This window comes from Zootermopsis nevadensis, unplaced genomic scaffold (genome assembly GCF_977971745.1).
Source record: "Zootermopsis nevadensis isolate Lab colony 2312 unplaced genomic scaffold, Znev_1.0 Znev_ptg000011l, whole genome shotgun sequence".
Classification (NCBI taxonomy): domain Eukaryota; kingdom Metazoa; phylum Arthropoda; class Insecta; order Blattodea; family Termopsidae; genus Zootermopsis; species Zootermopsis nevadensis.
The window spans coordinates 16,703,425-16,727,971 of NW_028259143.1; the positions used below are offsets into that span (position 1 = coordinate 16,703,425).

The 24,547-nt window shown below is 36.3% G+C and overlaps 1 protein-coding gene and 3 long non-coding RNA genes across 8 annotated transcripts in view; 3 read left to right on the top strand and 1 right to left on the bottom strand.

The window, feature by feature from the left end:
- The window catches only part of Cad74A (cadherin 74A), a 145,307-nt gene extending 128,521 nt beyond the window's left edge, over positions 1-16,786 (top strand). For all 5 annotated transcript variants that reach the window (XM_087347455.1, XM_022080043.2, XM_022080046.2 and 2 more), the window contains 17 exons: positions 577-763; positions 1,919-2,168; positions 2,404-2,627; positions 3,572-4,125; positions 4,338-4,451; positions 5,636-5,920; positions 6,710-7,120; positions 8,190-8,316; positions 8,651-8,826; positions 9,849-9,969; positions 10,501-10,670; positions 11,846-11,930; positions 12,785-13,086; positions 13,698-13,885; positions 14,438-14,561; positions 15,454-15,578; positions 15,667-16,786. In XM_087347455.1, the coding sequence (XP_087203581.1) occupies positions 577-763; positions 1,919-2,168; positions 2,404-2,627; positions 3,572-4,125; positions 4,338-4,451; positions 5,636-5,920; positions 6,710-7,120; positions 8,190-8,316; positions 8,651-8,826; positions 9,849-9,969; positions 10,501-10,670; positions 11,846-11,930; positions 12,785-13,086; positions 13,698-13,885; positions 14,438-14,561; positions 15,454-15,578; positions 15,667-15,886 (3,663 nt within the window). In that variant the 3' untranslated portion in view covers positions 15,887-16,786. The remainder of the gene's footprint in view (positions 1-576; positions 764-1,918; positions 2,169-2,403; positions 2,628-3,571; positions 4,126-4,337; positions 4,452-5,635; positions 5,921-6,709; positions 7,121-8,189; positions 8,317-8,650; positions 8,827-9,848; positions 9,970-10,500; positions 10,671-11,845; positions 11,931-12,784; positions 13,087-13,697; positions 13,886-14,437; positions 14,562-15,453; positions 15,579-15,666) is intronic.
- Positions 7,521-17,626, bottom strand: LOC147874148 (uncharacterized). Its single transcript, XR_015534829.1, has 2 exons — positions 17,124-17,626; positions 7,521-8,399 (listed from the first exon to the last, which is right to left on the bottom strand). It is a non-coding gene; the product is annotated as an uncharacterized LOC147874148 (long non-coding RNA).
- On the top strand, positions 17,620-24,325 carry LOC110837660 (uncharacterized). The gene is made up of 3 exons (XR_015534827.1): positions 17,620-18,598; positions 20,583-20,865; positions 20,972-24,325. It is a non-coding gene; the product is annotated as an uncharacterized LOC110837660 (long non-coding RNA).
- LOC147874149 (uncharacterized) lies at positions 18,612-20,209 on the top strand. Its single transcript, XR_015534830.1, has 2 exons — positions 18,612-19,159; positions 19,955-20,209. It is a non-coding gene; the product is annotated as an uncharacterized LOC147874149 (long non-coding RNA).
- Positions 24,326-24,547: the final 222 nt, after the last annotated feature.

The following is a 24,547-nucleotide window of genomic DNA, read 5'->3' on the forward strand; positions in this document are numbered from 1 at the left end:
TAATTTCTTGGGGAATCTCTCTTCAATCTTAAAACATGTCCATACGATCTCATTCTGTAATTTGAAATTTCTGACTCTGTCTCTTGTACTGAAATTAAATGTTCCCTCTCTTTCTATGCATCTCCGATCTATTACTCGTAAAGATTCGAGGTTCTCATGGCGGCGAAGATATAATTTTCTTCTGAGTTGTAATGTTATGTGGACTTCTAGGTACATGCAGTTATTAATACCTTCAAGTAGGTCATTAAATTGTTCATTACCATTCCAGCGATTCAATTCACTATCATATTCACATATTATATAGTTCTGCTCGTCGTCAGATGTTTATAAAACATTGTTAAATACACTATAATGTCAACCATTGTGCATGAATAAATGTTGGCCACATGGAGAACGTTGTTCGTCTGGGAATATTGTAAAAATGATGGTATGTCTTTCGTTTCATTAGTTTACAAGCCAAAACTTTATTTGGTGATCACTTTCTTGATCGGCTTATGCAAGGACACGGTTCTATAATTATTTTAAAAATAAGTTGTTTTGAAAAGTGTTACATTGTATTTTTTTTTGGGATTCCAGGCAATAGATGCTGATGGTCCAGATCAAGGTGGGGGGAAAATATTTTATAGTATCCAGTCATCTAATGTTGATAGGGATGTGTTCTTTGTGGAGCCCGTCAGCGGAGAAGTAAAAATGAATTCTCCAGTCAACTCATCTGATACACCACGTGGCCAGTATGAACTGATGATCAGAGCTACGGATGCAGGTAAATAATAAATATTTATTCTTCTTTTTCCGGTTTAACAATGTTTCTACATTTTCCGGTACCCTTTACGGGTCCCCAACTTTTTATTAGTTGGCTTGATCTATTTACATTCGGTAGGACTCCTTGGACGAGGGGTCGGCCCGTCGCAAGGCCTCTACCTGTACACAGGACAGGGCAACACAGAAAAACATCCATGGCTTGAGTGGGATTCGAACCCAAGGTCCCAGCGACTGCGCGGCCACTGCGGACCCCCAATAATAAATATTTGTAGTAATTATTTTCTTGTAGATAGCAATAAAATTGCCACTTTTTATTAGTTACCAACTGAGGAAATTATCTGTAAGCAAGGTTCAAGTAATGTCTCTTTTCCGTGGTATGAAACAATCTGAGAAGTAACGAGATAGGTCTACGTGTACAGCGATGTTTAAATATGGTAAGCGGTGTTCAGAATATTAAAAATCATTTGTTATGTCTGTGACCTCATTATTAGTTAGTTTTTCCAATTGTCATACCTGATGCTTTGTCTGTGCTGATCGCTCGTCCAAGAAGTCCCTACCAAATGTCTAAAAATAGATCAGAAATCTCTGAAAGGGGGCCTCTATGCTACACGTAGGAGATAAAAGGGTATAAGAAGAAACTTTAGCTTATAATATTTGTTTGCTGTTATTCTTATGGTTTGTGCTGCTGTTATTCTTATGGTTTGTGCTGCTGTTATTCTTATGGTTTGTGCTGCTGTTATTCTTATGGTTTGTGCTGCTGTTATTCTTATGGTTTGTGCTGCTGTTATTCTTATGGTTTGTGCTGCTGTTATTCTTATGGTTTGTGCTGCTGTTATTCTTATGGTTTGTGCTGCTGTTATTCTTATGGTTTGTGCTGCTGTTATTCTTATGGTTTGTGCTGCTGTTATTCTTATGGTTTGTGCTGCTGTTATTCTTATGGTCTGTGCTGCTGTTATTCTTATGGTCTGTGCTGCTGTTATTCTTATGGTCTGTGCTGCTGTTATTCTTATGGTCTGTGCTGCTGTTATTCTTATGGTCTGTGCTGCTGTTATTCTTATGGTCTGTGCTGCTGTTATTCTTATGGTCTGTGCTGCTGTTATTCTTTTGGTCTGTGCTGCTGTTATTCTTATGGTTTGTGCTGCTGTTATTCACACAGGCAAGCCACCTCTTCACGAAGAAACACGAGTGCTGATTCGTGTGGGAGTACCAGGCAACCAAAGACCTATATTCCGTGGTAACAGAAATGTTGGAAATGGTCCATCAAGTTATGCGGCTACTGTACAAGAGAATGCAGAACCAGAAACTGAAGTTGTGCAAGTGATGGCCACAGATCCCGATGGTCAGGACTCGCTTCTGAATTATTTTATAGCTGGAGGTGCTAGAGACAACTTTGTCATCAACGAAAGGTTTGAAAAAAATTATATCCACAATTACAGTGGCCTTTTGACGTCAGAATATACTTTGTTAGAGCTCTGAAAAGTTAGTCTCTGTTCTTGTCCAAGTCTGAATTTTTAAATAACAAGTTGCATCTACATTTTGTTTAGTTAATGCCTTACAGATTTCATCAAAATATAGGAAATTTCTTTTAGAACGAAATGCGATTCAAGCTTAAGTGTAAGGTTTGTTTTCTGCCTGTCTTAGATCTGGCCAGATCAGAGTGTCACCCGATGCTCGCCTTGACCTTGAAACTGGTGGTTCTCACTATGACATAATTGTCCATGCCGTCGATTCTGGTACGCCAATAAGAGAGACGGCTACTGCTACAGTAGCAGTAGAGATAACCGATGTGAACAACAAGCCTCCCGTCTTTCAGGCAAATGACGCTTCGGCTTTTGTTCGCTACGTGTCGGAGAGAGTTCCAGTTGGTGAGTAATTCAGATAATACGAGGGTTGTTCAAAAATGACTAGGACTCGATGGAATACAGGCTGAGAGATGATGACAGCCACTTAAGCGTACGTAATATTCTATGTCAATTTTCTTACTTTTGACAAATCACGTGGTCTTATAAATGCATGGCAAGGTGCATCAGCTTCGTGATAGCATACTGGACTGATATGCATCCGGTTACAGGATCAAATACTGGTCGTCTAAAACACTTTTTATTATGTCATGGAGCCACCATTACAAAGAATTTCTATACCAGATTTTTGTATTTTTTTGAAAATTTATAACCATACTTTATTGCATGGACCAATTGCAGGTGGCAGTGGTGATCCCACCACATAAGTGTACAGCTGATCAGTCGTCTCAAAATTGGTGCCAGATCATTTATGTTCTATCTACAGGATTTTTCAAAAAAATTTGTGAATCCTGTGAAGGTGTTCAAATTGATCACCATTAGCCTGGTGACGCAGTTGACAGCGATAAGCAACTAATTGACAGACTGCGACTAAAGATTCCGCTCGGATGGCTGCATAAGACTGTTCAGTTTCTTGCTGGAGCTTTTTAGGCAGTACTCTCTTTGTGCTGTGTACTGCGTCCTTCAAGTAACCCTACAAGAAAAACTCGGGTGGCAATTGTGAGGAGTACCCGGTAGATCCTCTGCGTCTTATCCATTGGTCAGGAAAAGTTGTCAAGACATCACAGCGATAATATGGGGGTGCCTCGTCTTGTTGATATCGCATGTCCTTGTCTCCGTACAGTTGCTGAAAGGCAGGAATAATTGATTCTTGTATATACATCTTTTGGGGACACTCTGTATAAATATTTTTAGGATGATTTGTTAACTTCAATTATTTCATACTTATTACTAAAACAAGGAATAATGTTACGTAACTGAACATAAGTATGTTTATTTATTTCTAACAGGTGAACATGTACTGACAGTAAAAGCTGTAGATCCAGATTCAGATGCCAAAGTGGTATACTCCATAGTAGAGCCCATTAAAGCTGCGGACAGAACGGGAGTCGCTTTGAAATCTATCGTTCCTTACAATTATAAAGCTGCGTTTAAAATAAACTCAACAACAGGTGAAGTGTTTGTAGCCAAGTCATTAGATCATCAAGCAGCAGCTGTAATCATCATTACAATTCAGGCCAATGACGTAAATGCTGTCGAACACGTTCAAGATCAGTTTGCAAAAGTTGAGGTTACAATTTATATACAAGCGTACAATAACAGCAATCCAGTTTTTACGATATCAACGTGGACACCAACGAACCCTGTCATAAAGGTAGCGGTACGAGAAGAACAGCGTTTAGGAGCGACCTTAATGACATTGTCAGCTAAAGATCCTTTGGATGGGAGGATTATTTCGAAATTTGAAGAAGTGAAAGGAGCACAGGATTTTGTTAGCGTGGATCCTCATTCAGGAGACATAATTCTGAACAAGAGATTGGATTATGAAAGCTTGCAACAAAAGGTAAGTTGCTTAGAAATTAATTTGCTGAATCCTGAGTTAACGATCGAGTTTCACCATAAATGTCAAAGGAGGGCCATTTCCTTTTTTGTATAAGATTTGATTATATAAAAAAAAGTACTCTCTTGTTTGCAACTAAAATTTGTATAGTTTCTTAATGTGAATATTATATTACAATCAAATGTCTTTGATTTAAGTATTAAATATACTTTCAGTCATTCAGTTTGCAAGTTCACGCAATTAGCGACGATGACAAAAGGACGAGTGAAGCGACAGTAATTATTGAAGTTCAAGATATAAATGACAACAGCCCTCAATTTTCTCAAGAGGTAAGAATGAATAATAATCTAAGTACCTATTTTAATAAGATAAATTAAAGTTTGCAGTTAATTATATTCAGAGGAATTCCTAAATTGATTTTATACTTCATACAAGTGGTCCTAATTCTTTTTGTAAGCATATTCAATTCAATTCAATTCTTTATTATATTGTATTTAAATTTAATGAATTAAGCGGAAGGAAGTAATGTAGTAACTTCAGTGTAAGCACTAAATAAAAATTAAGGAACAAAATGTTTTTTGGTTCAGTTGTTCATTTGTTTTTGTCTTTATGTAATTTGACAGTATGTGAAGTTAATGCTCATATATACAACTGAAGGCTATGATTATGTAAAAGAAGATGTAAACAAATTCAAAATAAGCAAAAATAAGAATTGTTCATAATTTAGGAGCTTGTAGACGTAAAACGATTTAGTGTGAAATCACGTGTTCAAATACAGGGCTGTTTGATCAGTACATTAACACTTCAAATATCCAAAAAAAATTCCGCTGCCTTTACATTCCAGAAGTGTGTTCTTTTATAAGTGCTGGTACATTTGTTATTCTTTTTTTATATCTTAATTGCGTCATGTTTGTGTTTTATTGATACAATATTTTATTTTCCGTCTATACACAAACTTAAAATAATGTTGTTTAAAATTACTTAAAATTATAACATTCTCAGTAGATACTGCATCTTGTTACATTTTTTGTATCGACGACATGTTTCAATGTGTATTACATCATCATCAGGTCTATCAATTTTAATATATTTTAAAAATTGTTGTACATTTTGCGTTGCGTATATTGGTTATTTTGATTTGTAGTTTTAAGTTTTTTGTCTCTTCCTTTGAATTTGGAGGTTGTACTTGGATGTTTTATATCGGGTTGTAATTGATGTGTTGTGCGTCCGATATTAAGAGACCAATATACACAACGCAAAATGTACAACAATTTTTAAAATATATTAAAATTGATAGACCTGATGATGATGTAATACACATTGAAACATGTCGTCGATACAAAAAATGTAACAAGATGCAGTATCTACTGAGAATGTTATAATTTTAAGTAATTTTAAACAACATTATTTTAAGTTTGTGTATAGACGGAAAATAAAATATTGTATTTGTTATTCTGTTTCTCCAGGTAAAATTTTGTACTTCTTGTAATTTGTTAACACGTCTACGTTACAGAGCTATAAAACCCGAGTATTTGAGTCTGCAAAATATCCTGAAAAAATATTGACTGTAAAAGCCAATGATCTTGATATAAATGACAACAAAACAGGTTATGGAACTATTCGTTACTCTTTAAATGGTGGAAGTGCTGCGTTGTTTGATGTTGATCCCGTATCAGGAGTCGTTAAAATTGCTCCAAATGTTACGCTGGATAGGGAGAAGCAGCCGCTATTGAGGTTTAATGTCGTGGCATCAGACACTCCTCAAGGTGGCAGTGAACAGCGCAAGTCTATTGCAGTGGTAAGTAAATCGTGGCTATTTATAAATTTATAAATTTCTGGGTGATGAAAGAATTTGCCCTGATGAGTGGAACTTACATTTTCTGATTTAAAATCTTTGTAAGTAAGCGACGTGTTATATTCAGTACTTCGTAGAAGTTCATTTGATGTGAAGATACATCTTAAATGTATTTTCAAATTATATATGAAATATTGTTCGTAAGACTAAAATTAAAAACTTGGTGATGGTTTGAAATTTTTATGTTAAATATGACACATTTAATGTACATAGATTCTGTAGTTCAGAAAATGATAAATTATATGCAATATATTGATAATCTTAACTATTTATTTTTAGTGCAACGCACAGGCATGTATCGACTGTGAGAGCTTTAATTAATAGTTAATATGAAGTAAAGTGGAAATCTTATAAAATTTATATAATTTTCTATATTATACATTTTTCCGGTCATAGTGGCCGCACGATCTGAGGCATAAGTCTTGTGCGCTTGGACACTGGGACTTTGGGTTTGAATCCCTCTCAAGCCATGGACGTTTGTCCGCGTCTTTCTGTGTTGTGCTGTCCTGTGTACAGGTAGAGGCCTTGCGACGGGCCGATCCCTCGTCCAAATGTCTAAATAGGTTGAATAACCTCCAAAAGAGGTGGCCAAGACCCGCACAGATGACGATATGTCGATTTACGTTTATTTATTTATGTATTATTCTTGTTTGCTGCTGTGCTTATGAAACTGATTGATGATAGACAGATTAAGGTGTTACATAATATTCTTTAGAATGAAAATGTTTTCAGGTTTTAGTAGATGTGCTAGATGTGAATGATAATGCTCCATCGTTCACGAAGCGCATGTACTCGGCAGTTGTACCAGAAAATGTAGCGGTGGGCACCGATGTTACTACTGTTACTGCAGTGGACCCTGATGATGGAGGTGGAGGACAGATAACCTACGATCTGTCAAATGAAGGAGAAGCAAATGGATTGTTTGCTATCAATCATACCACAGGACATATCAAAACACAAAAGGCCCTTACTGGCAAAGGTCGTACAGAACCCTACCATCTGATAGTACGAGCACAAGATGGAGGGAACCCATCATTATCAATGGATGTACCTCTTAGTATATATATAGGAGATGTTTTCACCAATGATGGAGTACCGCTCTTTATTCGACCAACGTTCAATGAAGTCGCTAAAATTTCTGAGGTGAGTCTTCCTTATGGACCTTGTAGTGGGATGTAGAGTGGTACGGTATCTTGACAGGAAGAAACAAATTATTTGATGCTTCTTAAATGATTACTTTTTACTGTTTGGCACAGCAATGACCATTTAAATTAACTTCTTGGTACTGCGTTAGGTGTGACACTTGGTATCTTGTATCTTTGTAAACAATGTTTATGGCTGAAGTGATTTACAGAATAATTCTGAAAGGGTCTTTTGATGTTATAACGAAATTAATATCACTTGGTTCTTGGAGTTGTCCTATATCTTAGTATTCTGATCAGAGCAGTGTTTCGGAAGCTGGATCTTTCCTATCCTTGGGTTATGAGGTGGGGAAGTATATATTCAGTCGGGTCTGTTGGACAAAGCTAAACTCATTCACTGGTCCAGTGAGGAGAGGAACAAATTTATTTTCAAAAATGTTGTATTTTGTTCAGAATTCTGAGACAGTAGCTAAAATCCAGGAACCCAGTAACAATTGATTTTACAAAGATTAGACTCCATGAGAACATAACACTTCACTAACATTCCAATTACATGTATTTTAATATTCTTGCAAAAATAAGCATCTCTATTCTTCAATTTCTCTTTTATAATGCATTACTTGGCATAGACATTCAAGTAGCAATACGTTAACTTAATTATTTGTTGAATTTTGTTGTTTAATTTCATATTTTGGGATGGTTCTTGTCAGTGCTTCTTTTTAAATTAATTTATGTAATAAGACCTCTGAAACGTTGGTTAACATCGACCAGACTACACAGCGCAACAACCCAGAAGACAGAAATCTTCAGACTCTGATGACGGACGCAGTAGGACCTCTGAAACGTTGGTTAACATCGACCAGACTACACAGCGCAACAACCCAGAAGACAGAAATCTTCATACTCTGATGACGGAGGCAGTATGACCTCTGAAACGTTGGTAAACATCGACCAGACTACACAGCGCAACAACCCAGAAGACGGATATCTTCATACTCTCCGCTGTGAAAACCTCAAATCTTAAACAGTTAATTATCTGTAACTACTTTAAATTTTGTATTTCTTTTCAGAATTCTTCAATAGGATCTCCAGTTTTCCAGGTGATGGCCACAGATCCTGATGATCCAAATTCACCAAATGGGAAGATCTCATATAAATTCCTAGATGATGGACTGGATGCAGTTGCTTTCAATATTGGTAACTGAATTACTTTTTTCTTCTCGTAGGTCTTTTTTGTTATTTCGTCTGTTTGTACGTAGGCCTACTCTGTTATCATGGACCTGAAACACAGAAGAGCTATAGTTATTCAATTTTGTAGGTATGAATGAGTTTATGCATGTGTGTGTCGTACACTGTGAAGGCATGTTGCATTATTAATTAACCTTGGTGTTGCGTTGAGGAGAAGGGTTTTGGCTGCATTCATCTGTATTTATCTGTTGTGAAGAACTTTACCCAAAAATGCAAGAGTGCTCAGCCTTCCAGGGGCAGACAACATACACATGAAACTGATTATTATTTTTATTCTGTTCAGATGACGACACTGGTCTTATCAGTACAAGGCTACTGCTTGATCGAGAGCAGAAGGAAAATTATTCTTTAATCGTTGTCATTCAAGACCATGGTGATCCTCCTCAGCAGGCGTCCAGGGTATTACAAGTTCAAGTGCTTGACATCGATGATCACAAACCTCTTTTCAAGAGGGGACTGGTAAGTATGAGTAGCGATAAAATAATTTGTGAAAACGTCCTTGGATTTAATACCAATATTCTCATTTAAAAATGTGAAAATAATGCACATATAATTATGTAGTGAGCAACTATTATACTTTCGCATTATTAATCGAGTTTACAAACTGTTCACGTTTTTCCACCCATAAAATTACACAAAATCGGAAAAGTGTACTCTGTAGAGTACACAGAAGTTCCGTAGTTGTTCTTCGTGTCGTATCAGATGTGCGTGATATCAAATAATTCACATCGCCACTGATAGATGTCAGCATGATCTCAGTTGAATGTGACAGGCAGGGAAGACATGCTCATATCACATTCTTCACTTACGCTAACATGTAAATGGAAACAGTATTCAGTGTCATATTTTCTTTCTTTTAATAGTAATAATGTTTCCTAATTGGAAACATGGCATAAAATTTATTCAACGGAATGCAGGTTATGTACTTGTTTTCTGCATAGCAAACAAGTTTTTTTAATTGATCTTTATGTAGAACAATCACGAAGACCATTAAGAATGCAAATATTGATTTATTCTCTGCAGTCAAGGTTAAACTCATTATTAGTTGGTTTCAGCTTCAGCGAAACTTAAAGCGATCGTACGAAAGGATTTGAATGAAAACATGCATTTGCTATGAAACGGAAATATAATATAAATGCCCAACAGACTTGGTCTATAAAATGGCTGATACTATCGTCTAAAATTTAGGGAGAAGATACTAAACATTCTTAAAATAATAACTGCCACGACCGGGATTGCTGTCAACTACGTGTCATCGTAGATTTAATTTAATTTTATTTCAAGATTTTATATATTTTAATCCTTTAGATTGGGACTATATTATTTTGTGTGACACATTTTCACGAGGTTTGATTTCTAGCGATCATCTGTCGTCAGTAATACAGTAAAAAAATATATATATATATATATCTCTTATTTTCTGACCAAATGCATTAGTAATGAATTTACAAAGCCTTAGGTTAGGAATTTATTCTTCTTAGGATGATGAACCACAAGGTCTGACCATCAGGGAAGAAGTAGATATCGGTACAGAAGTCGGAACAGTCGAAGCGGTGGATGACGACATAGGTGAAAATGGAATGATCGATTACCTCATAACATGTAAGTTACATCTGGCGGACAGCAAATATGCAGAGCATAGGGTAACTGCTGTTCCCCGCATTTTGTTTTCACTTTCGAGACGTTTCACGCGAGTTATTGCATAATTACCAGTGTTCCTGATTTTTATTGTTCAACGGTCAATGACCACATTATGAAGGCGTACCCAAAATCCTCATGCTTAAAGAACCAAGAATTGGTTCCTATATCTGCCAGCGCCAAATTAACTCACCGTCCTAATTGTGGGCGTGGCTAAAAAACACGTAAGTGGTCACAGCGGTTCAAGGGGTTGTAACGAAGGTCTTCTATTGCAATAAATGAACAGAGACAAGATTTATACAAAATTTTAAAGAACACTTTTGAAAAATGCATACTTCAAATTGGGTACGCCTTTTAAATAATACCTTAAGCGACATGTAACATGAATGCATTTCTTAAGCACAGACAGAACATTGATCGAAGTCACTTGAAAATTGTTGTAAAAATGAAATAAATTCTTTTTTATCCTTATGAGACTTCTTAATGACTTCTCAGATGGTAATGAGGATGGACTATTTTCTATAATGCACACATCAGACAACAAAGGAATGATTACCGTAGCGAAGAGATTAGATCGAGAGGCAGCCTCAGAACACTTAATAACTGTGAAGTGTTTTAAGAAGTCTTCCAGGCCTCGCAGTTTGAGGAAACAGTACAACAGACAGGTAAAAAGATTTTAATCTATCAACTATTCCACGAAATATATCGAGTTTTAGTATAAATTTAAAAAAAATTAGTTTAGGAATGAGTAATTTGTTTAACAATATGAAATCTTAAGATAAAATATTTTAGTGACTCGTGTATAAATTATTTTGAATGCATAGATTGTCTGATTACGTTTCAAAACTTAGTAGGTTGCTATTTTCTGTAACACAATATACTCGGTCCTTAAAGCTGAATGTCCATGAAAAAGTTTAAATTAAAATTTGTTATTCAATCCAGAAAGCTGAATTCTGTTCGAAGTGTGTATAATTTAAAGTTAGTTTATTACATATCATTAGTTATTTAATTATATATATTTAGAAGAATTCTGTAGTATCTTTTTCAATGTACTATAGTATTTTGCAGCGTCCAACGCCGTAGCCGCGCGGTCTGAGGCATCATGCTTCGGACCGGCGATACGGAATGCGCGCTGTTTCGAGTCTCAGGAAAAGAAATTTTCTCATGAGCTTTCGACCGGTGTACGGGACCGGTGCCAACCCAGCATCGTGAGGAAATTGGGGAGCTACAATGGGTAGCGTAATCCGGTCAGGAAAACTAGCAATGGCTGGGGGTTTGTCGTGCTGACCACATCACCCTATATCTGGTTGGATGATCGTTCACCTCTGCCGAGGCATGTGAACGTGAGGCCAGCAGTCAAGCTAGTCGGCTTTGGCTCTCTGGAGCTGTTACGCCACGGATTTATTTTTTTTTAGTATTTTGCAGCGGAATTGGTGGCTGAGTAGAGTTCTGCTCTTTGTGAGTGACCGATCAGCGCAAAGAAGGTCTGTTCAGAAACTCCGTGGTAGAAACATCGGCAGCCGCACTGCGTTGTTTGCCAATTCTTACATGTTCTTTGCGTAGTGTTGTGGAATCCAATGTTCTGCGATGCTACATCTGGCACCACTGTATGTTGTTTCCTCACTGTCTCGCCCCTCCACCTACCACCACTTCTTCCTACCATGGCTTCAGCCGCCAATTCCGCTGAAAACTCTTATAGTTCCTTTTACTTTCATAGAGATTGCAACAGACATTACACAAAATGATGTAACGATTTGACATGAGAGGGGTAAATTTGCAGCAGTGAGGGTTAGTATGTTAATGTAGCGGAGAAATTATATTATTTTGTTTTGATGTGCAGGATCCATCGGAAAGGCAAGTGAGAATTATAGTACTGGATATCGATGATAACAAGCCTGTTTTTACAAAGGAAAATATCACTATAGGTGAGTATCGTATGTAAAAATGTATCTAATTGTTTATTATGTCATCAACCTATTTACTTATTTTAAGTCAAGCCAAGTACCAAGACAGAAGAGGAATCGCTGATGAGGTCAGAAGTTGCGATATTTCTTCTTCTATGGCTCTCCGGTCCGTATTCGGTCCATGGCCTCCTCAATTCTCCTCTTCTGTTAGGTCCGTCTGTCCGAGGATTTGATTGAAGTTTTGAAACATCTTCCTTTTTACGGTGCGACCCAACCCCCGACCTGGAGGTCCAGGGTACCTGTCTTAGTCTGACCTCTCCCCCTTGACCAATCTGGCTAGGGAGGCCCTACCAGTAGCTCTTGGGGTCACCGAGGTACTCAAGCCCCACCACCACGACAAGGTGCACGTACCATTAAGTGGGGGTTGCGATATTTATTTCACTAATTTAACAGTCATAGATTCATGTGTAGCATTTATAAAATTATTGTTTGCATTTAAAACTTTCAGTACTTGTAAAATCCCTGCCCCAGAACTACTTTGTCCGCTATAAATTTTACGTGGACTGTCATGTGATTGAACCCATGTTTCTTCATTGGGAAACTGTAATATGAGCTGTCTCGAGGCATTTCATCGTCATTGCTTTGTGCCTGTGCCTTGATTTATAAAAGTAATTCCAATTATGAGACTGAAAAAGGAAACTTTTTATCTTTTACTAATTGAAAATAAGTATAAAGATTACTTTTATATCTTTTAACACAGTCAGAAAGACGCATGGATGGAACCATTAGGTGATCAAACTGGATTTTGCAATAAGAGATGACAGTCTTTCATTTCTGACACCTAGCGTAGTCATTTCTGGTTGTTCTGATTTCAGGCGTTCGCCTGAATGTTCCTGTGGACACATTCCTGCTTACGTTGGAAGCTAACGACATCGATTCAGACGCTCAACCTATCACGTACAGCCTAGTCAACTCTACGTTTTTCTCTCTAGCACCATCCATTATAGACACAGTGCCGGTGTCAGCCAATCACAGTGCAGTGTTCAGACTCGACAACAAGACAGGAGAACTGAGAACGGCGAGCAGCATGGTTGGCTTTGTGGATGGCTTCTTTGAATTGGACGTGACGGCAAACAATAGTGAATTTAGCGGAAGAGAAGTTAATACAACAGTCAAGGTTCGGTATATTCTGATTTCATAAGAAATAAATCTAACACACTGTCCTACTTGTTTCCGTTGAAGCCGTCGTTTATGCGGAGGATTAAGATATACCGCGAGTCTTACTGCCCGACACTGCCGGAAAAATTTCTGAAAAAAATATGATCAAATATATTTCTTGAATTTTTTATAATTATCTATTGCTACATGTTTTTTTGTGAAAATATATAATTTTTTGAAAAATTCGTTTGTTCACACATTAGTATTAACCCTTCCCAAGTGGATTTTTTTGGCCTGGAGGTGGAATTAAGAAAAATTAATTCACGGAATAGAGCGCGGTAAATATCGCAAACATGGTCGGACTTCACTCGCGTATATATTTAGAGTCCTTTCGGAGCAAGAATCGATGAATTGGAAAAAAAAAATTGTAGGCATCAGTTATAGCGTGGCTGTCTTATAACGCGGGTCAAAACCCACCCACCCCCGAAACCCTGCAATATAACCGGGGAGCGGTGTATTTATTTATAACATTTATCACTGTATGTGATTGAATTACAGGGTATTGCCATGGAAGCAATTGTGTGTTGTTAAATAATTATTGGATTATGTAACACATTCTCTTCTGCACAGATATTTGTGCTTCGTGATCGAGACCTTTTGAAGTTTGTGTTCAGCAAACCACCGACAGATGTCAGACGAGTACTTAACGACTTCCAGAGGGAGGTAGAGAAGGCGCTTCTGCTTCCTGTCAGTCTCAACATTTATGACACTCAGTTTTATGCCAAGGAAGATGGCAGTCTTGACTTCAGCAGTACAAGGTTTGTTAGCCACTTTTAGAATTAAATTTGTTTTTTGTTTTCAGCATTGCATGCAATCTTTCACAGAATTTGGGGGTTGTACCGCGAGTTCCCCTCGTGCAGATAATGCTTCTGAATGTATGAAAAGTTATTCTTATGATAAGTGAGAAAACTTGGGAAGATGATTGGAGAAAAGAAAATCTTACAGTAATAACTTGTGATTGTCCCGCGCCGTAGCCGCGCGGTCTGAGGCGTCATGCTTCGGACCGGCGATACGGAATGCGTGCTGGTTCGAGTCTCGGCGGGGAAAAGAAATTTTCTCATGAGCTTTCGACCGGTGCCAACCCAGCATCGTGAGGAAATTGGGGAGCTACAATGGGTAGCGTAATCCGGTCAGGAAAACTAGCAATGGCTGGGGGTTCGTCGTGCTGACCACACGTCATCCTATATCCGGTTAGATGATCGTTCACCTCTGCTTAGGCATGTGAACGTGAGGCTTTGGCTCTCTGGAGCTATTACGCCACGGATTTAATTTTTAATTTTTAATAACTTGTGATTATACATTTGTTCCAGTTCCTGTTTCCAGTTGGTTGGTAAGGAAAGCTACGACCTTAATGACATGCAGTCGTTGCTTCAGGATCCAAGTAACATTGACCTGAACAAAGTTTATGATAAATACAATGTGGAAGGTGTCCAGGTAATAAGACCTTTTCAGACATTTAGAAAATATGTAACTAACGCTGTATTCACACAAATGTAACCCTTCATCTGAAATTGTAAAATATTTGCTTACAAAAACTGAATTTGATGATTTCATTTTGATAGCGCAAAGTGTAGGAGTACACTGTATAGCAGTAGACTTTACGTCATCATTTATATTAGCTGTGATGGCCGTTAGGCAGAGCAAGAAGGTTGACCTTGAAAATTTTCCCTTTTCTTGTAGCAGAAAGTAAGGAGTTGTTGTATATTGCCAATTGCTGTAAAACACGGTGAGATGGTCCTTGGTAAATATGACATTTTCGGCCACCGTGTCCTTCCATTTGTAGCAGGATTTCAGTGCTGTTTGCCTTAACTATAATTAAAACTATTTTGAAATAGATGATACAGGTGACCACCATCATTTACTGTCTATAAGGAACCGAAGATTTTAAGAGAAGTATAATAAATAAGGGTCCGCAGTGGCCGTGCGGTCTGAGACGTGGGCCTTGTGCCGATTGGTCGCTGGGACCGTGGGTTCGAATCCCACTCAAGCCATGGTAGAGGCCTTGCGACGGGCCGATCCCTCGTCCAAGGAGTCCTACCGAATGTCTACAGATCAAGCCAACGTAAAATTGGGACCCGCAGTGCTCAGGCACTTGAAGAACGGATCGTTCCCAGTATCCCGTTATGGTATTACCCAGTCCCTCCCTGTAATGCCTGATGATATAGTCTAATGTTGACCTGTGTAGATAAATGAAATAATTACTGCACTGGACTGTAAATGAGAATGGAAAAGACACAGTTAAGGTAAAGAGTTCGTTAAGAGGGTGTCCGTGAAAGGAGAGTCAGCTGTACGTAATAAATTTCACCAGCGAACATCTATGTTCCAGAGATGCGCTCCTCTTATCGTTAAAGCAGAGGCTTCTTGGATTCAGCTCTGGGTATTAGCAATTGCGTGCTTCATCGGATTAGGTGCTCTGATGGCTGGCATAGCTACGTGCTGCTTACATGGAAGGTAAGACGAAATACCTATCGAAGTATAATCTGCATCTCTTTTAAGAATTTTTTCTTGGGAATTTTTAATCCTGTTTCTTAAATTTTAGGTACAAACGTCATGTAAAGCGGAGTTTGTTACGAGACTGCCCCCGAGTTCCTGTTTCTAGTATTGGGTATTTATCAGGTACAGGTGCCTCATCTACGATGATTATAACGCCCTCGGCTGCTTTATCAGAAGGACCGCGAATGTACGAATGGGCGCACGACGGCCCAGGATTACCTCCGGGTCATGACAACATGTCGTACCATAGTTTCCCAACAAGGTAATATTTCTAATTTCCCATGGTTCATTTTTGTTGCTAGAACAAACTTTAATTTTGTAAACAGACTGTATAAATGAATTATAAATATTTATATATATATCTCCTTTTGTGATAAGCCTTCCGTTTGCCACTAATTACAGTACAAATTGGTTTAGGAAAATGGTTCCAGTTTCTTTTAGATTTAATTAGTTTCTTAAAAATCTAACTTGGTTAAAATACAAAATTAAAAAAAAACATAAAGCCTGCTGTATATATCATGCATTCCGCACTCGTAGCGTCACACCTAAATAAAGTAATTCACGCAAATTTTTAATTCATAGTTGTACTTTGGGGAACTTGGGTTAATGAATTAAACCTCGTTCCTCTCCAAACATCAGGGTTGTGTAGAAAATTTATTTTATAAAGAAATTTTGGACGACGAATGTCTCGATATCCATCGATTTTGCCTTCTGAAAGCCAAAATAATTTTTAAAATATTTGCATGCTGTAACCCAGTCATAGCGTGTCAAAAAATTGAAGCTTTCGCTGACGAGAACACCGTCATGTCCCACAGACATCAGTGAAGTCAAATTAAGCCATGGGAACTATTTCCTTCTTAAAGAAGCCTTACATTTTCTGGTGTCGTATTATAATACTCGAGCAACGTTTCGAAATGAAGTAATTTCCTTAAAACTTTCGTATAATTAAGTAAGGAAATTAACTTTAACAAAAGTCTGAGGGCCCAGTTCTTGGACTTTGAAGATGCTGTAATTTTAAATGTATAACATTTGTTTGTATAGTTTTATAAACATTTTTTTATACTTTTAGTGTTGTTATCTGTAACGTTATATTTAAATATTTCCTTTTATAACGCCTGTATCAATAAATACACGAAAATTTATAAATAAAAAGTTGTAATTTATTATTTGTTTTGAAATTTTTGATTCTCTTTCATGGATAAGTACAGGTGGTAAAATGGAATCGTAACAGCTTTGACCGAACGGATGGGTGACAGATGGCCGAAGCAGCGCAGCCGTCAATGGTAAGGACCTACAAGGCTTTGTATAAGATTCTGAGGTTAATTTAGGGGAAATGTGGTATACATGTATTACAGATGGGCCTAATTTGCTCTTACGTTGATAATACAGAACATTGGTGACTTATAAGGTCATTAAGTTATTGTATGCTAATATATTTTGTTGCAATTTTCTTGTGTAGTAACGTCCTCCATATTAGTGTATTTTATATATTGCTTGTTTTACCTTTTGTGTTTTGTCTTGTGTTCGTGTGCTCATCTCTGTGCTGTATCTGTAATTGGCCTTCTGGCTGTTGATACAGCACACTTTGAATTCAATTTTAGGTTAAGAATACAGTGCAAATTGGACAAGAGATCACATTGACCCAGTTGCTTGATGACATTCTCTGTCAGTGAAATTAGCATCGTGAACGGATGTAAGCTCACGCTGTGAGATGTCTGGTTATTAACAATCTGTCTAGGTCCGTAATAACTAGTCTCATCAGTACGAATTTGTATGGACGAGAGACTCAGCATGGAACTGCGCTGTGTTAATCCACCATAACTAAGGTCACTTTCTTCTTTTTTAGAGAGTGGAAAATAACGGCATGGTGAACGCGTGTGTATGATTAGCAGCCGTGTGTAAAGTGCAGAAATATTATCAGTGTTGAAAAGAATATGAAATCCTACTACTTGCAAATGTCGGAAGAATAAATTTGTTTATATTCGTAATCTTATTCAGAGCTGCCAACATCGCTTTCGGATAACTACAGTCTTTTATTTCTTACTTTCCCTCGTTTAAGGTTTTATCCGTCTCATGTTGTTTGCAAATTTACAGTGTCGTCTTCTCATTTGGACATTACAGTGATTCGTACTTGACTAAACTGATAATCGATCATCTGGTTAGGAATTCTTGGTCGTTTATAAAATTCAAGGATCCGTTACGTTAAACTACAGCCTGCTACAAGATCATATCCTGAGCAGCTTGGAACCAGGAAAAAACCTCGCATTCGATTTCATTAAGATATTTGTTTATTTTATGCTCCAGTCTGAGTAAATGATCTTTTCCCTTCAGGTTTTCCCAATAAAATTTTGTGTGCATTTCTCACCTAGTACGCTTTCTGCATATCGGAGCCTCTTCCTGAGCTCAATACGCCTGCCAGGTAATTCATGTGCTTTGAAAGACTGAATAAAATCACTAAAATTAGCCACAGGCAGGGGAGACATTCCAAATGGAATACAATCTCGAAAGGTAAGAACCGCGTGGTAGAGAAGTGATCTATATACCCACAAACATTCAATCATGATGCGTGGCGCCGCTCTGTGACAACTTGATGCATTAAACTGTTTCAAGTTAACGCCGCTGATGCAGATGGCGTTTGTAGAACAAAACTGTTTGGATAGATTACTTCGGATAACCTGTCGTCCGAACAATGGTAATTATTAAACTTTCTAAGTTCTCTGTGGTTATAACATCAAAAAGGAAGGAACTGGACATTATTTCAGAGCTGTCCTCAATTATTTATCTGCCTGTCGTTTTAATTAGGACTAAAACTAAAGCCTACATGCAAACGAATAACAAAATAATTAAAATAATTTATCAGTTATCCAAGCAGATAGCAGCACTTAACTTCCTTCCCCCACACTCGTCAGTTCAAAAACAAAGGAGAAACAGCTCCACACCAAAACAAGACGTGGAATAATCATCACAAAATGGGACAGGTAAGATGTACCATAACAATAAGACTTCATATTACCCAGACAATAAATATCAAAACAATTTTGTTTACAAACATACACAAATCTAAAAACAATTGAACAGCAAAAATATATCATTGTCACGGAAAGAAATATTTGTTTACGTATTCTTGTACAGGAATATGAAAAACCGATCACAACTGGAAACACTTCACACGTGCTACTGATGTATACGAGTATTTAGGAATAGTTAGGTTGTGGGGGAGGGGGGGAGGTTTGCACAGGCGCATTCCGACGTGAGGAAGGAGTGCAAAGCTGACGACGGGACGCTAGGCGTCGAGTAGAGTCAGTCTGTCGGTGTAACTAGACCCTGCCCGAACAGCACTGACTTAACGAAAATTTGTCATGTAAACATCGTGAGTGTAAAGGAACAACTTCTGCGTGTTACTAGAAAGGACTCTTCAAGATTTTGTGCACCAATTTATTAAGAAAACGCATAGAAAAGTGTGAACCATGTCGTAAGCTTCTTCGAATTGACAACTTGGTTTCACAGACGATATCAAAAAAAAAAAAAAAAAACGAAAGGTAAGATTTGTGTTTGAGTAGTTTTAAACTGTCTGGAACATTAAAAAGCCATTTTAAAAAGTAAAAGTCTTGAAGAAAATATGACTTCAAATTAATCAGGGTTTCTTTAAATAATAAATTTGGTGGTGTGTATAATTTTTCTGAAGAATATACCAGAATTTCGAACGTGTAAACAATAAATCGTGTATTTCAAATACGCGACTGACTATCAAAGAAAAATACAAAATTCTTTCGAATGTTACAAAATTTAATGAAAAGTAGGCGTGAATTGTAATTTTACAAGCGAAGTTAAAATATATTACTACATTTTACTGTATTTGCTACTTGTAGTCTTGGATCTGAAATAATGTATCGAGTATGTTAAACTTAAATTTGTGTTCGCTTTGTCCAACAAATCCGATTCGGTCTAATCTGTTATGTTATCTCCATATTATCTGGCGATATACAGAGAAATTAAAGATATTTATAAGATATTTATATGAAAGCCGAAACATGTCGAGAATGTTCCATATGTAAATCGAGTACTCGATACGGAACAAAGGATAATATTTTAACCATTTAATTATCTTATATTACTTTATTGTGATTGACGGACAATTTTAATATATTTTAATACTATTTTTAGAGAAATTAAAATAAATAAACAATAATTCAATACCTAATTATCTTATTCAGATTTTAACAAGTTTTATGATGTTAGGTTACTTTATAGACATACTGTGTTGGACACTGTTATTCTCTGAGGTATATTGGATATATACGACGATTACAGATTTGATTCTGATACATTTTCAGGTGACTTCTCACTGTACTGACAATTTGTAACTTACGAACTTACCGACAACGATCCATGGACTTAAGTAGAGTCAAAACTGGAGTGACCTGTGGGTCACAGTACTAGCCCAGCACTCTACAGTTTTCAGGTTTGATCCCGACCGTTGTCATTGGCAACACGAAGAAAACTTGAACAGGGGAGCACAGCTCACGAAACGTCGTGTGTACGAAATAAACCCCAGACGATGGAAGATGTCTAACATACTGTTTCTATAACGAATCAACCATTCTTAAAACATCTAGAGTTTTGAAGGCAAATATTTTTTTTCAAAATTTATCTCTTTTCAGCATATTAATTTAATAATTGAATCGGTTATTTTGAAAAACCACGTAAGTCCACAAAAATTAACTTTAAAGAAAACTGAAAAAAACTTATCTTACTCCAAGAATAAATTAAATCAAAACAAAAGATGAGACGACATGAGTCAGGGACTCATGTTGTTTTAACGGGTAATATTTGGTTGTCCGATTAAACTTCGTATTCCGTAAAATGTGTTCTCTAGCACCGGAAGATGTAATATAAACCTTATTTTTCTTTGAATGCAAGGATATTTAATCGTGGAGTAATAAGAACGTGGTATGTTTTCAGGATGTGTATGGAGTATACAACGCCTTGGTCTTTCGACGATCACTTATTGGCTTCCTATTGGTTGAAAGCCCACGAAGTGCCTTTGAGGGCTATTCGATCCATGTACTTCGAATATCTTCGTCCTGTGAACGCCTTGAACTACGATACAATTTCAACATTTTCGAAATTTAACCGAGTAAAACCTCGAACTACATCATAATCTTATTCTAATTCAGGGCTTCCAGATTTCTAAAGAAATACGAAAGAGTTGATCATGAACATTGGTTTTATGATACTTAAGCTGGTACGGTAATAATCTGTATTAAGATTTACGTTATTAAATCATATTTTTATTATTATAAATAAAAGCCTGTCACTAATCGTAATTTAAATAATTCTCTGTGTTACAGAAGAATTTCCAAACGCGATCCGTCTTCGACCTGGGATGTGTCTTCATCTATGCTGACGTCATCGTGGAAATCCACACGCCCGTGGATTGAGAAAGACGTAGATTTCTTTAAGACCCCGAGTAATTACGCGCCATGTCAACTATTTACGTTGAAATTTTACAAATCATATCACCTGGTCTTCATACGACATGACACTTACAGACACATGAAGGATGCATTTATTATGTTGCACTAATGGAGTACTAATAAGATAAATGTCAATGTTTTAGTTCTCTGAATTTATGTCTTTTTTAATATTATACATCTCTTACTTGGTAGACGTTGAAAGTCACTTAGGTAAGGGAAAGAAAAACACAGAGTGTCCCAAAAGTATGTGCACACCTTTTAGTCGATCTACGAGGGGGAGCTAGCGTGAAGAACACATGTCTGGGTAAATCTTTTCCCGACCGATGGATCGGACGTAGATGATCTTTGAGTACTCCGCACGTAATGCGATTTTAAGTGTGCACTTTCGTCCCGAGGATGGAGGCGGCAAGGAATAAAAGGTGTGTGCATGTTTCCAACATTTCAAACTTACTCTAAACGCGGCTTTGAGGACTTATCGAGGTCAGAATAGTTTATCTAGAACAGAACAAAAACTCTCCGTAATAAAGATCATATATTTAATTGTTTATTTTAACAGTCTAATCACAATAAAATATTTAATTAAATATTAAAATATTAAAAATATTATTACTATAATTAACATTTAATATTCAAAATATTAAAATATTATTACTATAATTAACATTTCATACTTAAAATATTTAAAATATATTAAAATATATTAAAATGATGCTCTTTCTATCGAAATGTTCGATTTACAATTAGAGCATCATCTTTTTCACGACATGTTTCGGTTTTCAATGAACCATCTTCAGGTGTATAATCGATATAAATTCAAATGTAATATTCTAAATGCAATCCTTCGTCAGATGTCCATTAAATATCGGAAAGTTATCCTCTTCTAGATCAATTGTACTTTGTTATCACATTCAATGTTGTTTCGTAAATGTATGTCGCGTATAGCGTGATCTTGCGTGGGTGAAATGTTTGTAGTGGGTTTTTTATAATCGGTTAGATATGAAGAGTGGATGAGTTCCGTCTAGAAGTAATGTTGTGTTGGAATATTTTAATATTTTAATAATTAATTAAATATTTTATTGTGATTAGACGGTTAAAATAAACAATTAAATAACCATCACAATATGACGCAACAATATTATCTCATCATATATTAACATGTATTTTCTTCAACGGATTTCATATGTACCGTTTGTAAATGTGAGTCTCGGAATATATACTAACTGTTCGTTCACTGAAATCTTGTGCATCATATCTAAGAATAACACCAAAGTCCCAATTAACGTTTGGACACCGTTTAAGTAAAGAATGAAGCCAGGTCATCTTTGAACGGAAATTTAACTTTTCGAAATTCTTTTTATTTGTCGTGTGTAATGTGGATTCTGAACTCAGATCTGCATTTAGAGATATTTTATAACTGAACGTACACGCTGCATTTCGATTAGCATGAAACATTGAGCTTTGAAGACTTACTGGAGCGTAAAAGTTTAAGAAATGGAAATAAAGAGATTCTGGCGATCGTGCGGAGTACTCAATATACTTTTCGAACATTCTATATTTAAGTAAATGTTGTATAGTTTCCGTCGGTCTACTCCGTCGACAGCAATAAATAAGAGGTGTAATTCAAGGTCGACTTTTCCATGGTTTTGGATAAGTTGTTTTATGATGAAGACATTGTCCTCTTTTAAATCCTGATTATTATTCCAAAATAATTTCTTCAGTTATTCTTAAAATCTTATAGTGTTGAATATTTATCTAAAATATGTAAAATCACGCATACAAACAAAAGTGTTTACACTTTGAAAAATATTAATTAATTATTCGGTTTTGGTCCGTCTAATCACAATTCAAATTTAAAATTTACAATTAAGATAATTAAAATATCATTTGATGTTCCTCATCGAACAATCGATTTACATTTGGAACATCTTTTTTACAACATGTTTCGGTTTCTATATAAACCATCTTCAGGTGTAAAAGTTAAAATTATAAACTTAAAATCTAATTACAATTTTTGATATGCAACTTTCTTGGTGATGTTCACTTCCAGATTCATTTTTACGTATTGGAGTGAATGTTTTGAAAAATAGTTAGTACCAAACGAGTTTCGACCTCAAGAGTGGCATAATCATTAATTCATTCGTTTGTCTATTAAAATCTTATAATTAATGAAACGATGGTTTGTTATAAAGCATTGTAAAATATCGCGCTTTATAAAAATATATTTCATGTAATACCACACTGAAATTTTAATTACACATGAGTTGGTGTATTATCTAAATTGAGTCACTTAGCTTAATGTCCACTGGCCCAATTTTTAATTGAGGTTTCCGTTGTTGGTCTAAGGTGAGTTGTGGTTACGTTGTCTGTGACTGGATTGTGAACTTCAAAATTGCGTAAGAAATAATATTTAATGTGTAAACAGTTTTGTTTGTATGCATGATTTTATATACCTTCGGCTATTCTTTGTAATCTAGACGTAAGAATATATGCATATGTTTTGTAACCTTCTTTCAGAAGGCTTATTCTACTAGAATTTTCTCATTTTGTTCTCTCTCAAATTTCAAAAATTGGAATGATTTCGGTTTCTTTCCAAATTTCTGCGAGCAGTTAATTAGCAAAGTAAGGAATCTTGACTGAACTTCTATAAAATCATATTTTATCATCTCTATGTTAATTTTTGTCTGTTCCTAGACTTTTCTTATATTTGCTTCTTTGAAGCGCTGTCTCAAGTTTCCATGTCCCAATTAAGTCCACCTCTGAGAGAGAGAGAGAGGTCGAAATCTCTGGGAGAATGTTTTCTCGGTTTTTCTCCTGACCTAATTTCGTCCACTGGGTTTCGAAGTATTCTTATCAACATAATTTATTTCACATATTAAACTTGTTCATTTGAGTATAATTTGTGTAGAACAGAACAAAAACTTTCCATAATAAACCCCATACATTAATACGTATTTTCTTCAACGGATTTCATATGTACTGTCTGTAAATTTGAATCATAGAATATACACTACCTGTTTTTTTACTGAAATGTTGTACATCATATCTAAGAATAATATCAAATGAAACAAAGTCACACCTAATGTTTGGACACCTTTTAAGTAAAGAACGAAGCCAGTTCCAGAGATTACGACTTAGCAATAAGAAATTATAAATCCTTTTTCGCTCGAAGCATGTGAGTTCTGTAAATTGGTTTTCGATATTCTTTAAATAAACGTGTCCTTCTCTCTAGTTTATTTGTGTTTTCATTCATGATTTCTTTGTTTCATGTCTTATTCATTTTATCTTACCATTTTAATAACCTACAACCCAAATATGCAAAACTGCAGCTACTAGCCTCCAGAAATTCTTCTAAACAACGGAATCTTTGCCTACGAAAGTCATTGCGTACTGTCTCAGTCTGCACGATCAATGTGGAGGATGTAGTCAAGGTCTAGGGTCCCGGGGACTTTT